Source organism: Bos javanicus, chromosome 3 (assembly GCF_032452875.1).
Source record: "Bos javanicus breed banteng chromosome 3, ARS-OSU_banteng_1.0, whole genome shotgun sequence".
In the NCBI taxonomy this organism is placed as follows: Eukaryota; Metazoa; Chordata; class Mammalia; order Artiodactyla; family Bovidae; genus Bos; species Bos javanicus.
In genome coordinates this window covers 98364572-98388707 of record NC_083870.1, presented here as the reverse complement: position 1 = coordinate 98388707, position 24136 = coordinate 98364572, and the positions used below count along the sequence as shown (strand labels likewise).

Genomic DNA, 24136 nt, shown 5'->3' with positions numbered 1-24136 from the left:
CTTTCTATTTCCATTTTCAAAGATTATAGTCAGAATATTCCCTTATATAATATTCTTTAGACCTCATAGTGTTATTTCTCCTTCATACTGCTGCTAAGGCACGTCAGTCGTGTCTGACTCTGTGTGACCCCATAGATGGCAGCCCACCAGGCTCCCCTGTCCCTGGGATTCTCCAGGCAAGAACACTGGAGTGGGTTGCCATTTCCTTCTCCAGTGCATGAAAGTGAAAAGTGAAAGTGAAGTCACTGAGTCATGTCCGACTCTTCGAGACCCCACGGACTGCAGCCTACCAGGCTCCTCCATCCATGGGATTTTCCAGGCAAGAGCACTGGAGTGGGTCGCCAGTGCCTTCTCCTTCATAGATAGTTTAAATTGATCCAGATGACATGTTACATAATAAACATTGTTTCATGCTTTACTTTCAAGGGGAGGCAAGTCAAGTTGAAACCTGTGCTTGCTTGAGAATTGTTGCATCCTAATGGTAAAAATGAGTTTGAACAAGCAGCCGTACACATTGGGTGAGACCGCCACTTTCGCACTTCTTTTGTGAGGGGAATATACATTTTAGGCTGGAAAACTAAGCTGTTGCACACAGGCATCCACTGGGGTTCTTACAGAAAGCCCTGTGGGTTCCCATGTGACCACAGCACATCTGCTTGCAGTTTCTGTGACAGCAGGAGCCCAGCTGATCCAGGTAGAGGTCCGCAGGCATTTGGGTGAGGTCCTTTCTGAAGAGCCTGGAGTCTTTCTTAGATCTGTCTTTTATTTTGGGGAACAAGTAAATGAGAAAATTTGAGATGCTTCTCTTTGGTTTATTTCCTTCATTACTCCTTTGCTTGACTATATAAGCTGCATAGGAAGCTACCCAGTATTTTTGATTTTAGGTCCTTTTTATTCTGTCTGGGTTTTGTTTTGATGTTTATTTGTCTTTGTTTTTGTTTTTGCTCCTTTTTCACTTCTTTTCTTCAGAGTAATTTGCTTTAGAGGTTAAGAAAAGTTGTATGTCCAGTAGGTCTCTATTATTTTAAAGAGTAGACTTATTTCAACTTCCATTAGAAATGAGCTTAGAAATAACTCTATGTATACTGAGTACCAACAAGTATGTGCTACTCATTCCTTTGGATTGATGATAATAATAAAAAAACATAGATCTGTTCAAGGTATCTCTAAAATAGACTAAACTAATTGTTCCATTTCTAGATAGAGTAGAAGCCAAAATTGTGCCTTAAGTAACTAAGTCTCTGAAAATTAAAAAAAAGTTGTAATGAGGTGATTTACTTTATATGTACATATTTGCATATATATTAATATGCTTCATGTCTTTTTATAAATCATAAATGTAAATCTCCCACACACATAAGATATAATTTCAGTGATTCTTAGCCTGCATGTTGTTTAAGAGTGGGTGAGATACATTCGAAGTATCTGGAAGGAAAGTAGGTCTTTAAGCAATTTTGGTAAGCTGGCTCACCAGTCTTGAAATGCTTGCCTTTGGTCTTTCATTTTAAGAAAACTTTAAAGATAAATATTTAATTTGTATAAATATTATTTATAATATATTTGCATTATACAGAATAACAGTAAACTGAACAACCATGTAACTGCAATCCATTTAAGTAAAAAGACATGTTTCATCATTAAATGAGGTAAAAAAAGACCCAAGTTAGTTTCCAAGAGACAGCTTCCTAAAGTTAAGGACCAGGCTTCTATTTTACTTTCTGCTCCATCTTCAGCCTGTGGCTTTCACCTCAAGGTCCAGGTTCTATCTTAGGTATAGCCAAAGGATGGGCTTCAGTCTGGCTGTAAAGAGGAAGGGAAGGTTTCTCTTCTGAATTTAGGGATTAAAGTAAGTTCTTTATAGTTCTATTTACATCACACTGACCAGAAATCAGTCCTATAGCTCACCTGGCTGCAAGGAATCTGAAAAGTGTAGTCTTTGAGTTGTCCAAGTTACTCAATGAACATTGGATAGTCTCTCTAAGTAAGGAAGGGTTTGTCTTTTTTAAAAGACAACAGGCACATGTATACCTGTGATGGATTCATTTTGATATTTGGCAAAACTAATACAATTATGTAAAGTTTAAAAAAAAAAAGACAACAGGCAATTTGAATGACAAGGATTAATTAATATATTTTAGATATTGAGCCTTTTGAGCTCTAGTTGTTGTAAATGTTTTATCAGGACTTGTCATTTTGCTTTCTTTATATCTTTTGATATAAACACACTTAAAGTTAATGAAGTTGAATTTAACATTTGCCATCATTTTATTCGGTCTGAGGAATTTGTTCATATCCCAATTACATGAAGAGTCTGTTGTTACCAAGTGGTCTAATATTTGCATAGATTTGGTTTTTACGTCCGTGTCTTTGATCTATGTGTGGTGTGAATGGAGATTCCAAGGCTCTGCTTCTCTGTGCATTGTTTCTTGTCTCAGCACCATTCACAGAACAGCAATTCTTTCTTCAGTTTGCAGTCCTAGTGTTATCCTGGATCAGGTTTCCACGTTTGAGTATAATATTGGAAGAAGAAAAAAAAATCTTACTTCTTATTTCTTGTATCTGATTGAGCCAAGATTTTCTGCCAGGCAGTTAGCATACTTTTATAGCTGAGCTTTTTTCTGCAGGCCCTCTGGGCAGCTAGTGGGGAGTCCAGCTCCCACCTCTCTGATGTGGCATTTCCTTTGAATGTGGAAGTAGTGGATGGAGCCGAAGGTCGTAGATCCAGGCAGACCCTGCCTGTAATAGAGGAATTATGAATGTTTTGCCAAAACTGGCCTGTTGCCCATAGTAGAAGGCACACGAGTGTTTCCATTAGGAAGTGAGGCAACATCAGAGGCAGAAGACGGGGCTCTGAGTGAATGGCTTAAGCCAAGAGGCAGTTGAGGCCAAGTGAATCTGGGATGTGCGTAGCTGAGTTCTGTACACTGTTCACGCTCTTGTCTACCACAGCTGCCCTCCATAGTAGTCATCTAATGAAGGCATGAGCCACGGTAAAGGCACAGGGAAGAGGGAGGAAAAGACCTAATCTCAGTGGGTCTGACACCTGTGGTTTGCTAAGTTATTCAGTGGCACATCAAAGAAAATTCCCTCAAAAGGCAGGATTTCAAAATTGTCTCTGTTTATCATTTTCCTATGTTACCCACAATTGCTATTTCATTTTCCAGGTGTGATGGAGCCTGCATTTTCCTATGTAACTGGATACTCTGTAGCCATTCTCTTACAAATGGTAGTACTCCCCTCAGGTAGGGTTATCTACTTCTTTTTCATGGTAAGTTAGGTCTATAAGGGAAAATAATGAAGATAAAGGACACGGAAGGAAATGAGGAAACTTTTCCATTGCTGTTCTCAGATTCTACCTTTTCTGTTCTAGTCTTGAGGATAAAAAATGAGTGTTAAAACAACTTATAAGACATTAATTTAATTTCTGTGTCTTCCTGAGCCCCAACTCCATGCCACAGTGCTGCTATGATGTACCAACAAGGGAGACTTCCCTGGCTGGCTGTCCAATGGTTAAGAATCTACACTTTCACTGCAGGGGCTGCAAGTCTGATCGCTGGTCAAGAAACTACGGTCCCACATGCCATGTGCTGTGGCCAAAAGAAAAACAAAACAAAATAAAACTAGCCATATGTTTAAAAAAATAGTGATGTGCCAAGGAGAAGAGACAGATACCTGTCCAACATCCACCTTTGGGAGCCTCAAATTCTCACTGGCAAATCATAATAAATAGATCCCTTATGTTTAAGAACAAACCATGGTCATTTATGTGGTAATATGAATTGTAAGTTTAGTAGGACCTCAGATAAAGAAGTTGGTATGAAGTGGAGCTGTTCACAAATTTTCTTAGAACAATAGGCCTTAAGTCTGATAAATCAGATACCTTATAGTGAAAAGGATAAACATTGGTGGCAGAGAAATGAACGAATCTGGTATACTTGAAAGGAGGGAAAAGTAAGATTATAGGAAGAGCTGTGTGATAGCTTCATAGCAAATTATCTCCAAGATTAGTGATTTGGAGTAACCATTTTATTATATCTCATATCTTGTTGGTCAGGAATTCAAGTCAGTGCTCAGCTGGGTGAATCCTCTGTTCCATGTGATAGACTGAGGTCTCTTTGTATATTCAGCTTGTGGGCAGAGTGGTGCAAAGAGCTCAAGGCGGCTTCATTTATATGTCTAGCATTTTGGCAGAGTAGGCTGGAAGGCTGGGGTCCCTTGGCACTGTCAACTGGCATGTTAACACATGGCCTTTCTGTTATGATGGTTTCAGGGTCATCAGACTTTGTATATGGCTACTGATGGCTTCCAGAAAGAATGAAAAAAAAAAAAAAAAAGGAATGAGACTTGCTCATTTCTAAGACAGACCCAGGAACGATTACAGGTAGTCTTCCGCCATATTCTATTGAGCAAAACAGTATCAGAGGACAGTTTTAAAAGGAGGGGAAACGGGCACTTTCTGTTCATGGATGGAGCATCAGAAAATTTGTGGCCATCTTTAATGCACCAAAAACTGATACTGAAAAAAGCAGCTGGTGTATTTGATAAGCAAAGGCTGTTATTCAGCCATAGTGGTCCACATCCCTCCTCCCAATGGTGTGAGCTATTCACATTCCTTTATTAAATATTTATGGAGTACCTCCCATCTTCAGGCAATGTTTTATGCCCTGGGGATAATACAGAGCATTTTTTAAAAGACAGAGACTCTGTTGTTGTACAACTTACGTATTAGTTGGTTATAAGAGAAAATAAAGATAGGAATTTAAAATATCAGCAATAATAAGTGCTATGAAGATATGACTAGGGGAAATGTTAAGCGAGTGGTGATAAAATTTTTCCCTAAGAAGTTGACATTGAAGCTGGGACCTGAGAAGTAAGAAGGAAGCAGGGATGGGAGAGTGTGAAAGAAGAGCACTGTTGTCAGGGGGAAGGTATCTTTGAGAGCAAAGTTGAAAAATCAGAAAGGACTTGGCATCAAGAGCTAGAAATTAGGCCAATGTGTCCAGAGCAGACCTAGATAAAGCTTTCTCCTGTGGCCTTCAGAATAAACCCTTGACCTCCGACTTCCTCCACAGAGCAGTTCACTGTGAGCAGCTCCAGGAGCCACCAGGTGGCCTGGGGGTGGCCGTGCTGAGCTCAGCTGCCAGCTGTCCCCACCACAGAGTGCAGAGCACACGCAGGTGGGCTGGTTTCAGGAGTACTATTCCCAGCTGGTTTACCTGTACAAGGACAGGGAAGAAGTCTCTGGAAAAAGCACTTACAACTATGTGAATCGCACAGTGCTCCTGAAGGACACCCTAGGAGAAGGCAAAGTCACCCTCAGGATCCATAATGTCAGTGTTCTCGATGGGGGACAGTACCACTCTTTCTTTAAAGATGGTGACACCTCTGAAGAGGCCATCATGGATCTGAGGGTAGCAGGTTAGGACAAAAAAAGTAATCTCCATGTTTCCTTGGTAACACTACCCTGAACCACTTCCGGAGATAGTTTGCTTATTTATATATGTGCATAATGTATGTATACATACATATGTGTATGTCCTTGCAAACATATAGACATACAAGTATTTATCCTTATATAAATATTTATATATCCATAACTTCTTTCCAAATGCTAATACAGTATATACTTGTCTTGCAACTTGTTTTTTTAACCTAATAGTGTAAACTGAAGTCATATCAGTGTATTGATTTTTTTTCCTAGCCCTTTCATGGTTGCAAAGTTTTCCATTGTGTGGACGATTCAGAATTATTTTACCCATATCCTGTTAAAGGACATATAGGTTGCTTTCAACCTTTTGATAAGCAAGCAATACTCTATTTAATTATTTAAATAAATTACTACATATGTAATTTCACACATGTCCAAGTGTATGTCTGTGTTTAAAACTTAGCATCAGTTTGTCAAATCACACATATACTCACACAAACACGTGGACACACACTCACTCATATTGTTTGGGCTTTTAATTCAGTTCAGTTCAGTTCAGTCACTCAGTTGTGTCCAACTCTTTGCAACCCAATGGACTGCAGCATGCCAGGCTTTCCTGTCCATAACCAGATCCCAGAGCTTACTCAAATTCATGTCCACTGACTCTGTGATGCCATCCAACCATCTCATCCTCTGTCATCCCCTTTTCCTCCTGCCTCAATCTTTCCCAGCATCAGGGTCTTTTCCATGGCGTCAGTTCTTCCCATTAAGTGGCCAAAGTATTGGAGTTTCACCTTCAGCATCAGTCCTTCCAATGAATATTCAGGACTGATTTCCTTTAGGATGGACTGGTTTGGTTCCCTTGCAGTCCAAGGGACTCTCAAGAGTCTTCTCCAACACCACAGTTCAAAAGCATCAATTCTTTGGCACTCAGCTTTCTTTATGGTCCAATTCTCACAGCCATAGATGATTACTGGAAAAACCATAGCTTTGACTAGATAGACCTTTGTCAGCAAAGTAATGCCTCTGCTTTTTAATATGCTGTCTAGGTTGGTCATAGCTTTTCTTTCAAGGAGCAAGTGTCTTTTAATTTCATGGCTGTAGTCACCATCTGCAGTGATTTTGGAGCCCAAGAAAATAAAGTCTGTGACTGTTTCCATTATTTCCCCATCTATTTGCCATGAAGTGATGGGACCAGATGCCATGATCTTAGTTTTCTGAATATTAAGCTTTAAGCCAGCTTTTTCACTCTTCTCTTTCACTTCCACTAAGAGGCTCTTCAGTTCCTCTTTGCTTTCTGCCATAAGGGTGATGTCATCTGCGTATCTGAGGTTATTGATATTTCACTCAGCAATCTTGATTCCACCTTGTGCTTCATCCAGCCTGGTATTTCGCATAATGTACTCTGTATATAAGTTAAATAAGCAGGGTTATTTAATATATATAGCCTCAACATACTCTTTTCCCGGTTTGGAACCAGTCTGTTGTTCCATGTCTGGTTCTAATTGTTGCTTCTTGACTTGCATCCATGTTTTTCAGGAGTCAGGTAAGGTGGTCTGGTATTCCCATCTCTAAGAATTTTCCACAGTTTGTTGTGATTTACACAGTCAAAGGCTTTGGCCTTGACTCAATAAAGCAGTAGTATTACTCAATCAATAAAGCAGAAGTAGATGTTTTTCTGGAATTCTCTTGCTTTTTCTATGGTCCAATGAAAGTTGGAAATTTCACCACTGGTTCCTCTGCCTTTTCTAAATCCAATTTGGATGTCTGGAAGTTCACAGTTCACATACTATTGAAGCCTGGCTTGGAGAATCTTGAGCATTACTTTGCTAGTGTGTGAAATGAATGCAATCGTGCAGTAGTTTGAGCGTTCTTTGGCATTGCCCTTCTTTAGGATTGGAATGAAAACTGACCTTTCCCAGTCCTGTGGCCACTGCTGAGTTTTCCAAATTTGTTGGCATATTGAGTGCAGCGCTTTCACAGCATCAACTTTTAGAATTTGAAAGAGCTCAACTGGAATTCCATCACCTCCACTAACTTTGTTCATGGTGATGCTAAGGCCCACTTGACTTTACATTCCAGGATGTCTGGCTCTAGGTGAGTGATCATACCATTGTGGTTATCTGGGTCATTAAGATATTTTTTGTATAGTTATGTGTATTCTTGCCACTTCTTCTTAATATCTTCTGCTTATGCTAGGTCCATACCATTTCTTTACTTTATTGTGCCCATCTTTGGATCAAATCTTCCCTTGGTATCTCTAATTTTCTTGAAGAGATCTCTAGTCTTTCCCTTTCTATTGTTTTCATCTATTTCTTTGCACTGATCATTTAGGAAGGCTTTCTTATCTCTCCTTCCTATCCTTTGGAACTTTGTATTCACATGGATATATCTTTCCTTTTCTCCTTTGCTTTTAGCTTCTCTTTTTTTTTCTCAGCTATTTGTAAGGTCTCCTCAGAAAATCATTTTGCCTTTTTGCATTTCTTCTTCTGGGGTGTGGTTTTGGTCACTGCCTCCTGTACAGTGTTACAAACCTCCATCCATAGTTTTCAGTCACTCTCTCTATCAGATTTAATCCCTTGAATCTATTTGTCACTTCCACTGTATAATTGTAAGGGATTTGATTTAGGTCATACCTGAATGGTCTAGTTGTTTTCCCCACTTTCTTCAATTTAAGTCTGAATTTGGCAATGAGGCGTTCATGATCTGAGCCACAGTCAGTTCCTGGTCTTGTTTTTGCTGACTGTATAGAGCTTCTCCATCTTTGGCTGCAAAGAATATAATCAATCTGATTTTGGTATTGACTATCTGGTGAAGTCCATGTGTAGAGTCTTCTCTTGTGTTGTTGGAAGAAGGCGTTTGCTATGACCAGTGCATTCTCTCACCAAAACTCTGTTAGCCTTTGCCTTGCTTCATTCTGTACTCCAAGGCCAAGTTTGCCTGTTACTCCAGGTATCTCTTGACTTCCTACTTTTGCATTCCAGTCCTATATGATGAAAAGGGCTTTTAATTAGACTTCATTAAATTGACAGAGAAATTTAGAGAGAACTGATATTTCTTTCTGCACCTGGTACAATTTATTCTCCTGCATCGGTATGAACTCTACAGGATCCTAATCCATAGCATCACTTTCTATGTTGAAATTTCTGTGTTGATAGGTGCCAAACTCCTTTAATGAAGGGTCTCTTCTACTTTTAGGGAACTCCAAGCTGCTCATTATTTTCAAATTGCCTCTAGGTGATCAGAAAAGGTCTCCAGGGGAAAGGCCAATAACTGTCTGGTATCTATACGGGTATGGAGTGGGGTTGATGTACCAAGATCTTCACCCTCCTGGGCCTCTAGTTTCCAGTCCTTTCTCTTTTACCCCCAGAAGTTCTCTTAAAAAAAAAACAAAAAACACACAGTCATGAGTTACCTTCCTGACAAGCTATGACCAAAGGCAGAAATGGCTACACCCTTCCTGAATTCCAATCCATTACCTCTCCATGGACTGTAGTCCGCCAGGCTCTCTGTCCATGGGGATTTTCCAGGCAAGAATACTGGAGTGGGTTGCTATGCCTTCCTCCAGGGGATCTTCCCAACCCAGAGATTGAACCCTGGTCTCCTGCATTGCAGGTGGATTCTTTACCATTTGAGCAACCAGGAAAGCCCAAAAATACTGGAATGGATAGCCTATCCTTTCTCCAGGAGATCTTTCCTACCCAGAAATCGAACCAGAGTCTGCTGCATTGCAGGAGGATTCTTCACCAGCTGAGCTACCAGGGAACCCCTATACCTCTCCAAGTCCTGTAATTTCTCTGTCTTGTTAGACATTCGAGAAAATCTTAGGGGATGAGTTTTTGTTATTTCCTTCACCTTTGGGTTGTCTTCAGCAGAAAGATTGGTTCAAAATACTACATCATCATCACTAAAGACACCATTGATATTTTTAAAGTTGTATTTATTATTTGTATACTTGTCTACTCCCCAAAATAAATTGATTCCATTTCTGTGCTCAAAGAGTGATGCAAATTTCAAAATAACCACTATAGAGATGGGGATACCTACTGGAATTTGGTTTTAGCTTTGGATTTTTAAAAATTATTTTTCTTTTTGTATTGAGGTATGCTTTACATACAGTAGAGTGCACAAATCTTAAAGTAAAGCTCAGTGAATTTTTACATATTGGGATACCCATGAACTTGCCCTTCAGATGAAGATATTACCCAGATGGTTCCATCTTGCTCCTTTGTAGTCAATACCATTCTCTTCCTACTGAGGGAAACAGTCCTTTAACTTCTATCACCATAGATGAGTTTGCCTCTTCTAGAACTTGATATAAGTGAAAACATACATTTAATATTTACGATTACCATTACCTGCTCATCATTATTCATTTATGTTGTTACTAGCAAAAGTTTGTTCTTCTGTATTTCTTTGTAGTATTCTATGTTATGACTGAACACTTGGGTTACTTTTGGTTTGGGGCTATTAATGAATAACACTGCCATGAATATTCTTGAAAATCCTTTTAGGTGGACATTAGTACTCATTTCTCTTACAGTGTTAAGTAGGAGTGAAATTGCTGGGTCATAAATATATGCTTAATGTTAGTAGATACTAAAAATTTTCCACAGAGATTGGACCCATTTACCTCCCTGGAGCCAACCGTGTAGAAGACCTCTGCCATCCCCCTGTCCCTTGGTAATGCTGGTCCCAGTCCTGTGCATCGTAAACATGTTTACCCCAAACATTCTGTTGGGGGTAAAGTGGTATCTCATTGAGATCTTACTTCGCCTTTCTCTGAGAGCTGGTGATGTTGAGCATCTTTGCATGTATGTGTTGACCATCTGAAGATATATATATATGCCGGAGTCCAGCTCCAGCAGCCAGGGATTCAACCTGAAGTGGTGAGTGGTGTTGGCGAGAAACTGAGGCAGCCCCTCAGTTTTCTTGGACTGCCTATTTATTTCAAGCTTATGATTCTCTTTTATACTTTTACAAAAGCATTAGGTCAGAGGTTTGATATTTTTAGTTCCCACTGACCCAGATTTGTTGTCTCCATAAATCATTGTTGCCCCTCAAAAGGAGTTTTTGCCTCAGCGATTCTCTTATCTACTTTTTCTCATGTATCCTTGTGAATACACTGTAACTCATGCTAATGTCTGGGCTGCATACCACATTCCTCAGTTTATTTCTTATCTTTCTAAATCCTGTTTGCCCCTAGAATCCTAAGCTCACTATTTCTTAGAAAGGGCTTCTAGCTAATAATATCTCTAAAGTCCCTAATTTTTATAAGCTATAGTAGAATATGCTAACATTACAGCATCCCTTAAATTTTTAGCTTCTAACTATTTTAATTATTCCTAAGCCCTAAATTCAGGAAACTCCTTTGCCATAAACACTTTCCTCACAAATAGGCGTCAGATAGCAATCCCTCCCATGATCTCAAGCTGTGGCCTGTGTGTTTACCCTGGAACACTTTTTTGTAAAACTCCTTGAACAAATGTCAATGATTAACTTTATGAATTATTCTCTGAGCAGAGCTGCAGAAGGCTTTGTGCCTTGTCATGCTCCTCTCAAGAACAAGAAGCACCATAATATTCCTGTTCAGTCAACTCAGCCGAGGAGAGGAAAAGACATGTCAGAATTACAAGGCCTAACTCCTTCATCCCAGGACCGTGCCTGGGAATGAGGAGAGGGATCTGGGGCCATGCCTCCATTTTGTCAGTAATGCCTAATGCAGCTCCCGACATATATACATACATATATATGTATGTATGTATATATATATATATAAAATCAAATGCTTCAAATCTTTGCTAATTTTAACAACCAGGTTTGCTGTCTTATTGATTTATAGTATTTTAAAAATATATTTTAGACTCAGATTCTTTCTCAAATGTATCATGAACATCTTCTCCTAGTCTATAGCTTGCTTTTTCACCTTCTACCTGTTGTCTTTGGATAAACAGAAATTATTAACCACTGTAAAGTCTAATTTATGAATTATAAACATAATGATAATCTTTTCTTCTATGGTTCATACCTTTAGTGTCCTGCTATCCTGGATTTGGATTGGAGTATTCAGTTCAGTTCAGTTGCTCAGTCGTGTCTGACTCTGTGACCCCATGAATTGCAGCACGCCAGGCCTCCCTGTCCATCACCAACTCCCGGAGTCTACCCAAACCCATGTCCATTGAGTCGGTGATGCCATCCAACCATCTCATCTTCTGTTGTCCCCTTCTCCTCCTGCCCTCAATCTTTCCCAGCATCAGGGTCTTTTCAAATGAGTCAGCTCTTCTCATCAGGTGGCCAAAGTATTGAAGTTTCAGCTTCAACATCAGTCCTTCCAATGAACACCCAGGACTGATCTCCTTTAGGATGGACTGGTTGAATCTCCTTGCAGTCCAAGGGACTCTCAATAATCTTCTCCAACACCACAGTTCAAAAGCATCAATTCTTCAGCACTCAGCTCTCTTTATAGTTCAACTCTCACATCCATACATGACCACTGGAAAAACCATCGCCTTGACTAGATGGACCTTTGTTGGCAAAGTAATGTTTCTGCTTTTCAATATGCTGTCTAGGTTGGTCATAACTTTCCTTCCAAGGAGTAAGCATCTTTTAATTTCCTGGCTTAAGTGATTTTGCAATGATCTGCAATGATTTTGGAGCCTCCAAAAATAAAGTCAGCCAATGTTTCCACTGTTTCCCCATCTATTTGCCATGAAGTGATGGGACTGGATGCCATGATCTTCATTTTCTGAATGTTGAGCTTTAAGCCATCAAGAGGCTCTTTAGTTCTTCTTTACTTTCTGCCATAAAGGTGGTGTTATTTGCATATCTGAGGTTATTGATATACTCCCAGATTGGAGTACTACCTTGCCCTAATCTGCCCATCTGTATTAAACTTACGCATATAGCAGACCACAGAGAATCAGAGGAAACATTTATGTTTCAGCTTTTGAGTCTACAACAATAATTATAATGGCATTTCTGTCTTCTCCTTCAGCTCTAGGCTTGGATATACAGATTAATGTTCAAATTCCTGATGCAAAAGGGCTCATGCTGGAGTGTAACTCGGGAGGGTGGTTCCCATCACCCCAGATGGAGTGGAGAGACAGCAGGGGAAACATAATTCCACACTCATCAAAGTCCTCCTCAGTGGATGGAGCTGGATTATTGCACCTGAAGATGAGTGTTCTTCTCAAAAACAGAACCCACAGTCCTGTCACTTGCTGCGTTTGTAATCCAGTCACTGGTCAAGAGAAAAGGGCAGGTGTTATCCTACCAGGTGAGTGCTTGTGGCTTGGCTCTATCAAGGAGAAACTGTTTTCATCTATGTGACAGATGAAAGATAAAGCTGACTGAAATAAATAAACGTGAAATTGCTTTATAAACTACAAATTGCTCTAGACATGTAATATTTAAACCTTATTAAGTTCCCAGGAGCAGGGAAAACATAGGATGTGAAAGGGGATATTTCTTTAAATGGAAATAATTACATTAATTAGATAAAGAGCCCTTACTCTGTTTAGCATGTTAAGGTTTCAAAAATTATATGTCATTCAAATGCTAGATCCACTATTCTCTAGCTTTGTGAACTTTGTTCTTTGAGTGCAATATTCACTCTTTCTAGATTTCTAGATCCACTTAACCTTTAAGACCATTCATTTTTCTCGTTTGGAAATGATAGCATAGATAGATGGCATTTTGAATTTGAAATAAAACATTGCAAATGAAATGGCTTTACAAGACATAAAGCAAAACGCAGAACTAAGAGTGACTTAACAATTACGGATGCCACAAGTGGTCTTTATTACCACCTTATGCATAGATATACAGAACAGTTAGTAAATATCCAGCAACCAGGAAGTGACAAATCTAAGATTGGGGCCCAGTTCACATGGTGAGTGCCTACGATCTGAGCAAGGCTGTTTTTTTTTTTTTTTTCCTGACAAAGGGTAAGTGTGACCAGGGAAGTCAGAGGTGAACACAATAAACTGTGTCCTTTGTTCTTCGGCCAGTGACCAGGGACAGTCCCCAAAGAAGTCAAGGTGGATGGAAATGACAGGAGGCGAGAAAAGGCCCATTTAGTTAGAACAACAGTTCAACTGTTACACAGGAAGATTACTATCCCCAGCAGTATTTCAAACACAACAGAAATAGCCAAATAGTTTACGAGGCTCTCTGTATTCCTTGAGATACTCAGATACCTGGGCTCTTTCTACCTTACTGCTCTGCAACCTCAAGGGTTCTAGTCTTCCTTGCATGGTTAGGTCTGATTTTCATCATTACAACTTTATCCCAAGTCTTGGGGATGTAGAAAGGGAAGAAGCAGAAAAAAAGCAATTTTCTTTCACATTTGGAAGTTGCGTAATCACTCCAGTTCTATCCCATTGACTTAATATTAATTGCCACAGCTAACTGCCAAAGAGACTGACGTATAATCTTTCACTTGGTGACCACATGCCACTGTAGTAGTTAGAATTGGGGTTTCTGTCCACGGCGTTGCAAAAGAGTCAGACACAACTTAGCAATTAAATCACAACTACAGGTCACTGGCAATTGATAGTAATGATGGGCAAATGCTGGCATTACACTTTTCTGCACTTTGGGGAGTATGAGGACTTCCTTGATTTATTTCCACTGAGAAATTCGTAGCTTTACAAAATATTTTGAGAAGGATATTGGGTTTTCTTTCCTAGGGGAAGTTTTATCATGTCAGTCCTAAACTAGAGAGAATTTAAACTCTGAATGTTAGGTAACTCAGTTTTATTTCTAGAATTTCAGAGATTTTGTATTTTTTAAAACTTTCTAAAATTCATTGAGGCACGTCCTGATCCAGTTCCATGGCCATTGGCAGCCTCAAATGTTACATGTATTGTGGTGCCCAGGTCCCTGTCCTGTAATTTGGTTCATTTCATGGATTTGTCCCCTAGAATTAAAAGGAAAAAAGTAGGAAGTTATTCCCCCATCCAATCCAAGCCTGTCCCATCCTTGGCCCCCAAATTCCCTGATTTTAGTCTATCCCCCAGTCCAGCTTCATTGGACAGTAGCCTTCATCTGAGCCCGGTACATAGTGCAGAGTGTAATGGGGGCCTTGAGAGTGGGTCCTGCTTCCTTAGCAGCAGTCGTCTATGCCCAGGGGAGCCTTGTGATACCACTGCCCTGCTTATCACGTCTTTCTCTGTCTTTCAGATATCCTGTTCAAATCAAAGTGTGCGGGGATGTTATGTGAGAACTTATACCTCCTGATATATCTGATCATTTTACTTGTTGTTTCATGTATTTTACTCGGGACAGGTAAAAAGCTCTGAAGTCACCCCATTATTTACCTGATATCAAATGCCTAGGGAAGGCTCATACAAAACTGTAAGCCCACACCTCAGTGTATCCCACTCCTCTTTGTCAAAGAAGGTCTCAGTGTCTTGAGTTACATCAGGTTAGGCTGCCAGCTTCTCTCCTCGTGATTCTCCAGCACTGCTGCTGCTAGAGGGTCTATCACTGCCAAGACCTCCTGGTCCTTTCAGATACTGTTGCCCATCACTTGGGCCATTTTCTGAAATCTTAATGATAATAATCTGTCCTTTCCCATAGACAGCGATGGATCTTTAAACTTATCACTAGAATGGTTCAGAATACTTTACCTGATAACAAGAATAAAAGGAAAATATATGGACCAATGCCCAGATTTCTGTCCCTTCTCAGTTTGCTCTCAACACCACTTTTTCTCTTCCTATCAATTAACCTGAACATACACTCTTTTTCCCCATTAGAAGTAGGAAACAGGCTTAATTTAAGCGAACTGAAAACAGAGGGCAGTTGAAGTTATCAGATATGTTGGAGAATGCCTTTGGCCTTAGGAACTTCAGACCATGCAAGATGAGTAACAGAAGTGACTGCTTATGACATCAAATACTTTAGACTTTCTGAGAGAAAAAGGCTGTCATACATTCTAGGCTTTTCTGAAAGGAGGAAGAGATGGATCAGGAGACTTTGCGAGATTACCTGATATATGGTGAAAAAATGACAGAAACACAATTCACAAGACAGGTTCCTTTTGAGAGCTGACATGAAAATGAGACTTACCTATGATTCAGGAAATACAAGGCTAAAAAAGAACACAGGATTCAACTTGTCCAGCCTTCTACCCAATTCATAAATCCCTCTATAACCTTAAATGAGTATTTATCATATGTCAACTGATGAGACAAACAATAAGTAGTAAACCACTTACTAACTTACCCAAACATTCCTACAAGTTAGGCTGTATTTATTATCATCCTTCTTTAGATGAAGAAATTAAGGAGCAGAGTTTTTAAGCGACTTGGTCAGGCTCAAACAACCTATGAATACAGAGGCAAAATTGGAACCCAGATGTTTCAAACATCAAACACTTTGCTCCAGCCACCAGGCTCTTCTTCATGTTGATGCTGTGTCTTACTAAGACTATGCTTTGCTTATTTTACAATGATGGGGAGGTCACTGGCTTATTAAAAAATTGACTTATTTATTCAGCATATTTATATTAAACCTCTCCTAGATACTAGGTACTGTTCTAGATATTGACAATAAAGTACAAGAAAAAGCCAAAAAGTCTTTGCCCTTGTAGAATTTACTTCTAGGATGACATGAGAAAACTCTTCCTCTGGAACTTTCTTGTTGGTAATTTCTGCTATTTGTGGTTTAAAAAACAAAACGAAGAACTAAGACAAAAATAAAAGCAAATACTTTCTGGGCCTTCTCTATTCTAAGCCAAGCATTCATAGTTATTTGTTCCTTGCATAGTATATTTCAGGATTACCCAATAATCTTGTCATTTTCCTCTAGAAATGTTAAGAATCAATAAATGAATCTTTTTCATCTTGCTTGCTGTAGGAACTCATGGCTTAATAAGAAGAGTTGTCTAGTCTTGAAATGATCTTTCTTACATTGTAATAAGCTTCTTAGTATATAAATATTCAAGAAAAGATTAAATAGCTAAATGACAGAGATGCTGTGGGGGAGAGGCTTTCATTTTACCTTAAGGCTCTTACATCTGTTAAATTCTTGGCTTCCAAGGTACTTTTGTCCTGTTAGCTAATTCACAGTTTCTGCAAACTACCACTTTGTTGGTTCTATAAACTTTAGACCCTTAAGCATTTACAAGGTAATAGTGACCAGGCCCCTCCTCTTTCTAGTTCTTTTTCCGAGGCTGATCATGTGCTGCATTGTGCAGAGGGAGGTAATTCTTCCTAACCCTTCTCTATCTTCAGTGTAAATGCCTGTAATCCCAAACTTCAGCCCAACTCCTAATTTTTATGCCTGAGCTCTGACATAGGTTAAACACATGTGAATAGAAATAGCAATGAGAACTTTCCAAAGCTTCCTGTAACCAGAATGTTTGTTGTTATTCCAATGTATCCCCAAAGACCTATCTTCCTAACTCTCTTTCTTGTTTTTTTTTTCAGTTTCACAGAATAGATGGTTTGTTCTCTTTTCATTCTGTATCCCTTTCATGATACATGCTGGCATCTCACCTGTCTACTTGAAATTCAAGATTGGAGGTAAATGGGACTATGAAAATGGATCTCTCTTGCCTGGTACCCTTGTGATTAGTAGTATTTAAATAAAGCTGGGTGATCTTTGTAGCATCAACAGAATAAGGAGTTGGGGTTTAGGTGACTTGCCAGAGGCTTTAGATTCTGCTCCCTGAACTGATTGAGGCCCAGAGTTTTAGGCTGTATAAATAGCTGTATCTCTGCCTCCACTTATGATCATATTTGCTTGTGCTCCAAGGGAAAGTATATATTCCTTCAGGCCTTATAGCCATTTCATCCAAATTTATCAAATCCAGGCACTTATTTAAAAAACCCAATTATTATTTCTTTGAAGTGTCACTGATATACAGTATTGTGTTAGCTTCAGGTATATAGCTAAGTAATTAGCTTCAGTTCAGTTCAGTTCAGTCGCTCAGTCGTGTCCGACCCCATGAACTCCATGAACTGCAGCACTATGCAAAGTTGTGTCTTTGTGACCCCATGAACTGCAGCACTCCAGGCCTCCCTGTCCATCACCAACTCCCGGAGTCCACCCAAACCCATGTCCATTGAGTCGGTGATGCCATCCAACCATCTCATCCTCTGTTGTTCCCTTCTCCTCCTGCCCCCAATCTTTCCCAGCATCAGGGTTGTAATTAGCTTATATATATATATATATATATATATATATATATATACATTTCAAAATTATTTTTCATTGTAGGTTATTATAAGATATTGAGTATTTTAATAACTCCCTGTGGTGTAGACTAAATCCATGTTGATTATTTATTTTACGTATAGTAGTTTGTATCTGTTAATCCCATACACCTAAGTTATCCCTTTCCTGCCTCCTTTTTACCCTTTGGTAACCACATTTGTTCTCTATGTCTTTGTTTCTATTTTATATATAGATTCATTTGTATTTTTTTAGGTTCTACATATATCACATAGTATTTGTCTTTGTCTGATTTCACTTTATATGATATTCTGTAGGTCTATCCATATTGCTGCAAGTGACAATATTTAATTCTTTTTTATGGCTGAGTAATTTTCCTGTGTGTGTGTGTGTGTGTGTGTGTGTGTGTATCTCACATCTTAAACCAATCATCTGTGGAGGGGCACTTGGACAAAACCCAATTTTTTTTTTAAATTTCTTTTATTGAACTATAGGTTATTTACAGTGTTAAGTTACTTTTTGCTGTAAAGTGATTCAATTACATGTTTATATATATCTTTCTGTTGTAAAACCCAATTATTGATGTTACCTATAGATTGACTCCAAGTCATGATTCATAAGAACTTTTGGGTTAGAGATCATCTTTGAAAAATTAATGAAAAAATTAAAATGTAAAATTTTGCTTATTTTTATTATATATTCAGTTTTAAGACTGTTGAAAGCTATCTCTTAACCCTCTTTACTATATATTTAGGTGTCATTTAGAAGTGCAATTATACTATGCCATATGCCTTGTGATGCTAACATCTGAGAATTTAGCAATACTTTTCATTAGTTTGCAATCACTGGGAAATATTTACATAGAACAATGACTGTCGAAGTAAACAAAAGAATCCTTTTATTATTTGCTAGGGCATTTTCCAATCTATTACATATTTCTTAATTGCCCACAAATTAAGGACATTTTCATCTCCAGTTTGCATCTCCAGTTATAAATCATTTGCATCTCCAGTTATATATAAACTATTTGCATGTCCAGGTATATATAAAACATTTGCACCTCCGTTTACAAACCCAAGTCTCAAATCCTTACAAAGATGAACACAAAGGCCAACCCTATGAAGTTAATTAGAAAGTAGTAAAAGTATGTAAGACTGTACAAGATGAAATTCTAACAGTATGGGAGGTCTGAGTACCCTAAACCAATGTCAGACTACAATACACATGCTGCAATACCTGTCTATGTATCTACCTATTTATCTAACCTTCTGCTGCTGCTGCTGCTAGGTCACTTCAGTTGTGTCTGACTCTGTGCGACCCCAGAGATGGCAGCCCACCAGGCTCCCCCGTCCCTGGGATTCTCCAGGCAAGAACACTGGAGTGGGTTGCCATTTCCTTCTCCAATGCATGAAAGTGAAAAGTGAAAGTGAAGTCGCTCAGTCACGTCCAACTCTCGTGTGACCCCATGGACTGCAGCCTCCATTGTCTAACTTTCTAACAGCTACATATTTATCTATCATCTATCTAACATGTACCTACACACCATTGGTTTCAGATTAGCTATTGAGAAGCATTGCTAAAAGAACATTTTCAAACAGAAGGAAATATGAACATTAGGAATTATGGAAGAAAAAGAGAAATGGTGGGCTTCCTGTGTAGCTCAGCTGGTAAAGAATCCACCTGCAATGCAGGAGACCCTGGCTTGGGAAAATCCCATGGAGGAGAGCATGGCAACCCACTCCAATATTCTTGCCTGGAGGATCCCCATGGACAGCAGAGCCTGATGGGCTACAGTCCATGGGGTCACAAAGAGTCGGCCACGACTGAGCGACTAAGCAGAGCACAAGAGAAATGTTAAATAGTTGGGTAAACCTATTAGAATGTCCTTCTTCTCTTGAGTTCTTGAAAAACCATTGGCTATTTCTCTCCCTGTTGTCCTACGAATTGACTCTGGACAAAGTACCATCACTGGAAGTGTATAACAAATGGCTTGGTCTTAGTCCACTGAGGCTACTATAACAAAATGCCACAGATCTGGTAGCTTATAAACAATAGAAATTAATTTCTTACAGTTCTGGAAGCTGAAATGTCCAAGATTAAAGTGCCAGGAAGATCATATTCTAGTGAGGGCCTTCTTCCTATTTCATAGCTGGCACTTTCTCACTATGTCCTAACATGGCAGAAGGGACCCGAGGAACTCAGTGTGGTCTCCTTTATAATAACACTAATCCTATTCATGAGGGTTCCAACCTCATGACCTCCCAAAGGCTATACTTCCTAACACCATCACATTTGGTGTTAGGATTTTGACATACAAATTTTGAGAGGGACACAAAAATTCAGACCATAGCAATGGAAGTAAGTAAAAGACAAACAAACATACAAAAACAACCTTCAAAAATCTTTGATGGTAGAAAACAAAAATCAATATTGTCCCACTGGATTTTAATGTATCTAGATATAGATGTAATATATAAGACAACTACAACATAAAGTAGTGACAATTAAAGGGACCTAATTGTAGTGGTAAAATTGTGATTCCAAGTAGGTTGTAGAAAGTTGAATATGTATATTTTAATGTAATCATCAAAACAACAAAAAAAACCCAAAACTGTGTAAAATGATAGAATTTCAAAACACAAATGATAAATTAAAATACAATAATAAAAAGTTCAAAGTATCTCAAAAATTCAGTAAAGGGGAAACAGAAATAAGAAATAGGGACAAATAGAAATTAATTTAAAAAATGATGAAAACTTAAATCCAAAATATCAATAATTGCATTGAATATAAATGATTTAATTTGTCAATTTTTCTTTACACTTCTTTAATTTGAAGCCATATTAGGTATACACATTTAAATTTGATAAATGTTACTGATGAAAGAGAATATTAATCATTACAGTGTAGGTAATAATGCTTTCTTGCCTTAGTATCTACTTTGTTAAATGTAGTATAGCTACACTGGTAAACTTTTGTTTGCCTTGTATATCTTTGTTTAACCCTCAATCTTATAAAAATCTTTGTTTAAATTTGTCTGTGTGCTCATGCTTTTATATTTTTCTTGCAAAAAAATCATATAATTAAATTTTAATTTTTAAATCGATGATGATAATTGTCATTTAAATGGATCATGTATCCCTTTTGCTTACTGATGTTTCAAATCTCTAACAATATTTTGTGCTTATTAATATTTTGTGAACTTCTTCTTTTATGTATGTTTCCATTCTTGCATTCACTTTTGTTGTATATTTTTAGTAATTACATTTTTATTTTTATAATTTCAAACAATTCCATCTGTTTCCACTTATAATTGGCATATAATTTATACAGCATTTCTATTATCTAAGTGATTCCCTTAGAAATTATTAACATGTACACTTAACTTACCAAGTCCAAAGTGAATTAATACTTTAAACACCATTAGAAGATACAATGACTTTAGAGTAATTCAATAGCATTTAGCCTTGTTGAGTTACATACTATGGTTGTTGGGAATTTTAATGCTGTGTATAGTTAAGCCTCAGAAAAGGTTATTATAACCATTGCTTTATAGACCATTGTTTATTTAAGTTTATCTATATATTTACAGTTTTTTAAAAAACATTTATTCTTTCTTGCATCTCAGACTTTACAAATACTAACATTCTGACTGGCAATCTTTACCTCAACTTTATTTCTTTTTTTTTTTTTTTAACTTTATTTCAATAGTTACAGAATTTGGGGTTGGAAGTTATTTTCTTCCAGTGCATTGAATATATTATGTCAGTATTTTGGCTTCTATTCTATTGAGAAATCTGCTGTCAGTTTGACTGTGACTCTTGAAAGTGAACTTTATCCTCTGGCTGATTAAGAAATTTTACTTGCCTCTGTGTGTGTGTGTGTGCACGCATGTGTGCGCGCGTGTGCACTCGTGTACTGTGGGATTTAAAAATTTTTTCATAATAGATATTTGTAGGGCTCCCTGATTTTCTAGATTAGTGTTTTTCATGAGGTCTCAAAAATTGTCAACTACCATTGTTTCAAATTCTTCCCTTTTTCCATTCTTTAACTCTTCTTTTTTTACAGCTGTAGATAACTATCAATCAGAACTTTCTACTCCATGGTATGTGTCTCTTTCCTTCTCTTTTTTGTTTTCTGTTTTCTCTTCATGTTCGTATCTTCCCATTTATTAGTTTATTAGTTACCTCCTGAAATATGACTACTCTGTTTTGAAACCCACCTTCGAATTCTCTATTATAGATGTTATGTTTTAATTCCATCTATTTACTACTTTCCGCAGGTACCATGTCTCATTATCTGTACTGCATATATTTCTTACATTTCTGATATTTCTTGTTTATTTCAAGTTTTTAAATATAATATGCATAGTGTTTTATAAGATTCTGTCTTATAATTGAAATATCTAAAATTATTTTGAATCTGTTTTGGATTTATGCTTAATATTGTCTTTGTAGTTCTAATTCATTCAACAAGTATTTAATAAGGGCCAGACATATTTTTAAGAACAGGAGATTCAGCAATAAACAAAAAATTAGAAGACCCTGAGTGTAGATTTTAGTGACAACATTTGGAATTAATGAAATAAAGACTACTATCTCTAACTTTTCGGTTGGTTCTTCCAGGGTTTTATCACTATGACAGACTTTAAAGATTTGAATTGAGTGATCATGACTCCCTTTTATCACTGTCCATTTGTTATTTAAATAGATTGAGTTCCTTAGATATTCTGATTATATCCAGTGCATATTCAAATTTTGCCTTCCGCCACTGAGCTGCAGTTACAAATAATTTTGTTTTAGCCACCTGCACAGAGGCCCACTGTGTTATATCTATGACATTTCTGGAACATTTTGCATCTATATCTCCTAACCAAGCATATAAAAACAAATAAGAGTCTGTCTTCAGTTATCTGTGGATGAGTGAGTAGAGATGGAACTTCACAGTTTGCATTCAAGACTCAGTTCAAACTGCATGCGCACCCTGGTTCATCCAAACCAGCAAGTTGTATCTTGTCATAAAGCCTGGAGGTGCTGTCACAAACTGGGCTCAGAAAATACATGTAAATGAGGGCCAGAAGGCAGATTTTCCTTTATTAATGCTCCATCTTCTTATCAAGTGGGCTCTACACAGGTTTCCCTTATTTGTGCATCTTTTCCAATTCTATTTCATTTTGTTTAAAAAATACTTTTTAAAAAAATCCTCCCTCTTTTCCAGTCTCTGATTCAGATGACCTATTCCCATTGTATAGTAGTTGGATACGTGATATATGTGTGATCCTGACTGTGCTGATGATATTTTTCCCCGTACTCATTTCTTGTCTACTGCAGACCCTGGAAGGTAAGTGAGGCAGCAATGGGAGGAGCCCTGAGAATGTTATCTCCTATACCCCTAGCTGAATTGCTTGAGTGTTAAACCTGTACTCTTGTAAATTCTCTTACATGGTTAAATAAGCACAAGGAAAAAAAAAAAGTAGCTTGGGTTATTCATATGTTTTCTTATACATTAGCGAGCAGAACAAAGGCATTTTAGGGTTTAACCTCATGCCTTGTTAAGTGCTCATTCCATTAAATTCTAAAATTCCCCTTCCCTGATAAAAGAACACAGAAGTGTGAGAATAGGGGTTTTACCATTTATATTAAATAAAGAGTTAGTGTCACCAGAGAAAGACCTCAGCCCAACCACACTTAACTGTTGACCAATTAATTATTGAAGATTTTCTTTTCACAGGGAAGGCCCGCAGGGAAGGTCCTCTTTGACATCTGCATGGAACTCTTCCTTCACCTGAAGCTTATGACATGGTGATGAAGGCACTCATCCAGGGAGGAGTAGCATATAATCCAAATCATGAGCAATCTCCATGTAAGAGTCACATGTTAGCAAAAAGAAAGAGCAGATTCAATAGCATAAGAGCCAGAGCAACAAAAGCAGATTCATTTCATACCCTTCTGAATGCCATAATTCCAAACCCTAATTAATTACTCAGTCATTATACTTCTCTGGGACTAATAAACAAGTGTAGTTTCTTTAAGGATTTGGGGGTTACATAGTGAAGAAGAATGGAAATCACATTAATCTTCCTATTCTGCACTTTCATGAATAAAATATCCAAAAAATCCTACTTACTGGAACTTTTTCTCATTTTGCTTAAAGTTTGACATTTTAATTCTAGAGGCTTTTCTATTCATGTGGGCCATAGATACCTAAACATTAGTCTCTTTTATAATAATTCCTTCCAATAACAGATACAGGAAATAGAAAAGAAGTAGAGATATTTAGGCAAGATTACAGAGTCTGTATCCTCTATTCTTGTTATTTACTATCCACTGATTACACAGACAGTATTCCCAAGGCAAGTAATAAGCAGAGACATGGCTAGGAAAGTTGCCACTACATAGCACTGAGAACTTTCTACAAAAGAGTTAAACTTCAATAAGAGGAGACTGAGCCTGCTGCTGCTGCTGCTGCTAAGTCGCTTCAGTTGTGTCCAACTCTGCGCGACCCCATGGATGGCAGCCTACCAGG

At 38.0% G+C, this 24136-nt stretch overlaps 1 protein-coding gene across 3 annotated transcripts in view; it reads left to right on the top strand.

Annotated features, from left to right (window-relative positions):
* The window catches only part of LOC133244624 (selection and upkeep of intraepithelial T-cells protein 9-like), a 36951-nt gene extending 13208 nt beyond the window's left edge, over positions 1-23743 (top strand). For all 3 annotated transcript variants that reach the window (XR_009735458.1, XR_009735459.1, XM_061412055.1), the window contains exons 3-7: positions 12423-12704; positions 14612-14716; positions 16864-16959; positions 22829-22951; positions 23342-23743. Coding sequence is in view for 1 of the 3 variants with exons in the window: in XM_061412055.1 (XP_061268039.1) it covers positions 12476-12704; positions 14612-14716; positions 16864-16959; positions 22829-22951; positions 23342-23370 (582 nt within the window). In the remaining 2 variants the exon portion in view is untranslated. The remainder of the gene's footprint in view (positions 1-12422; positions 12705-14611; positions 14717-16863; positions 16960-22828; positions 22952-23341) is intronic.
* Positions 23744-24136: the final 393 nt, after the last annotated feature.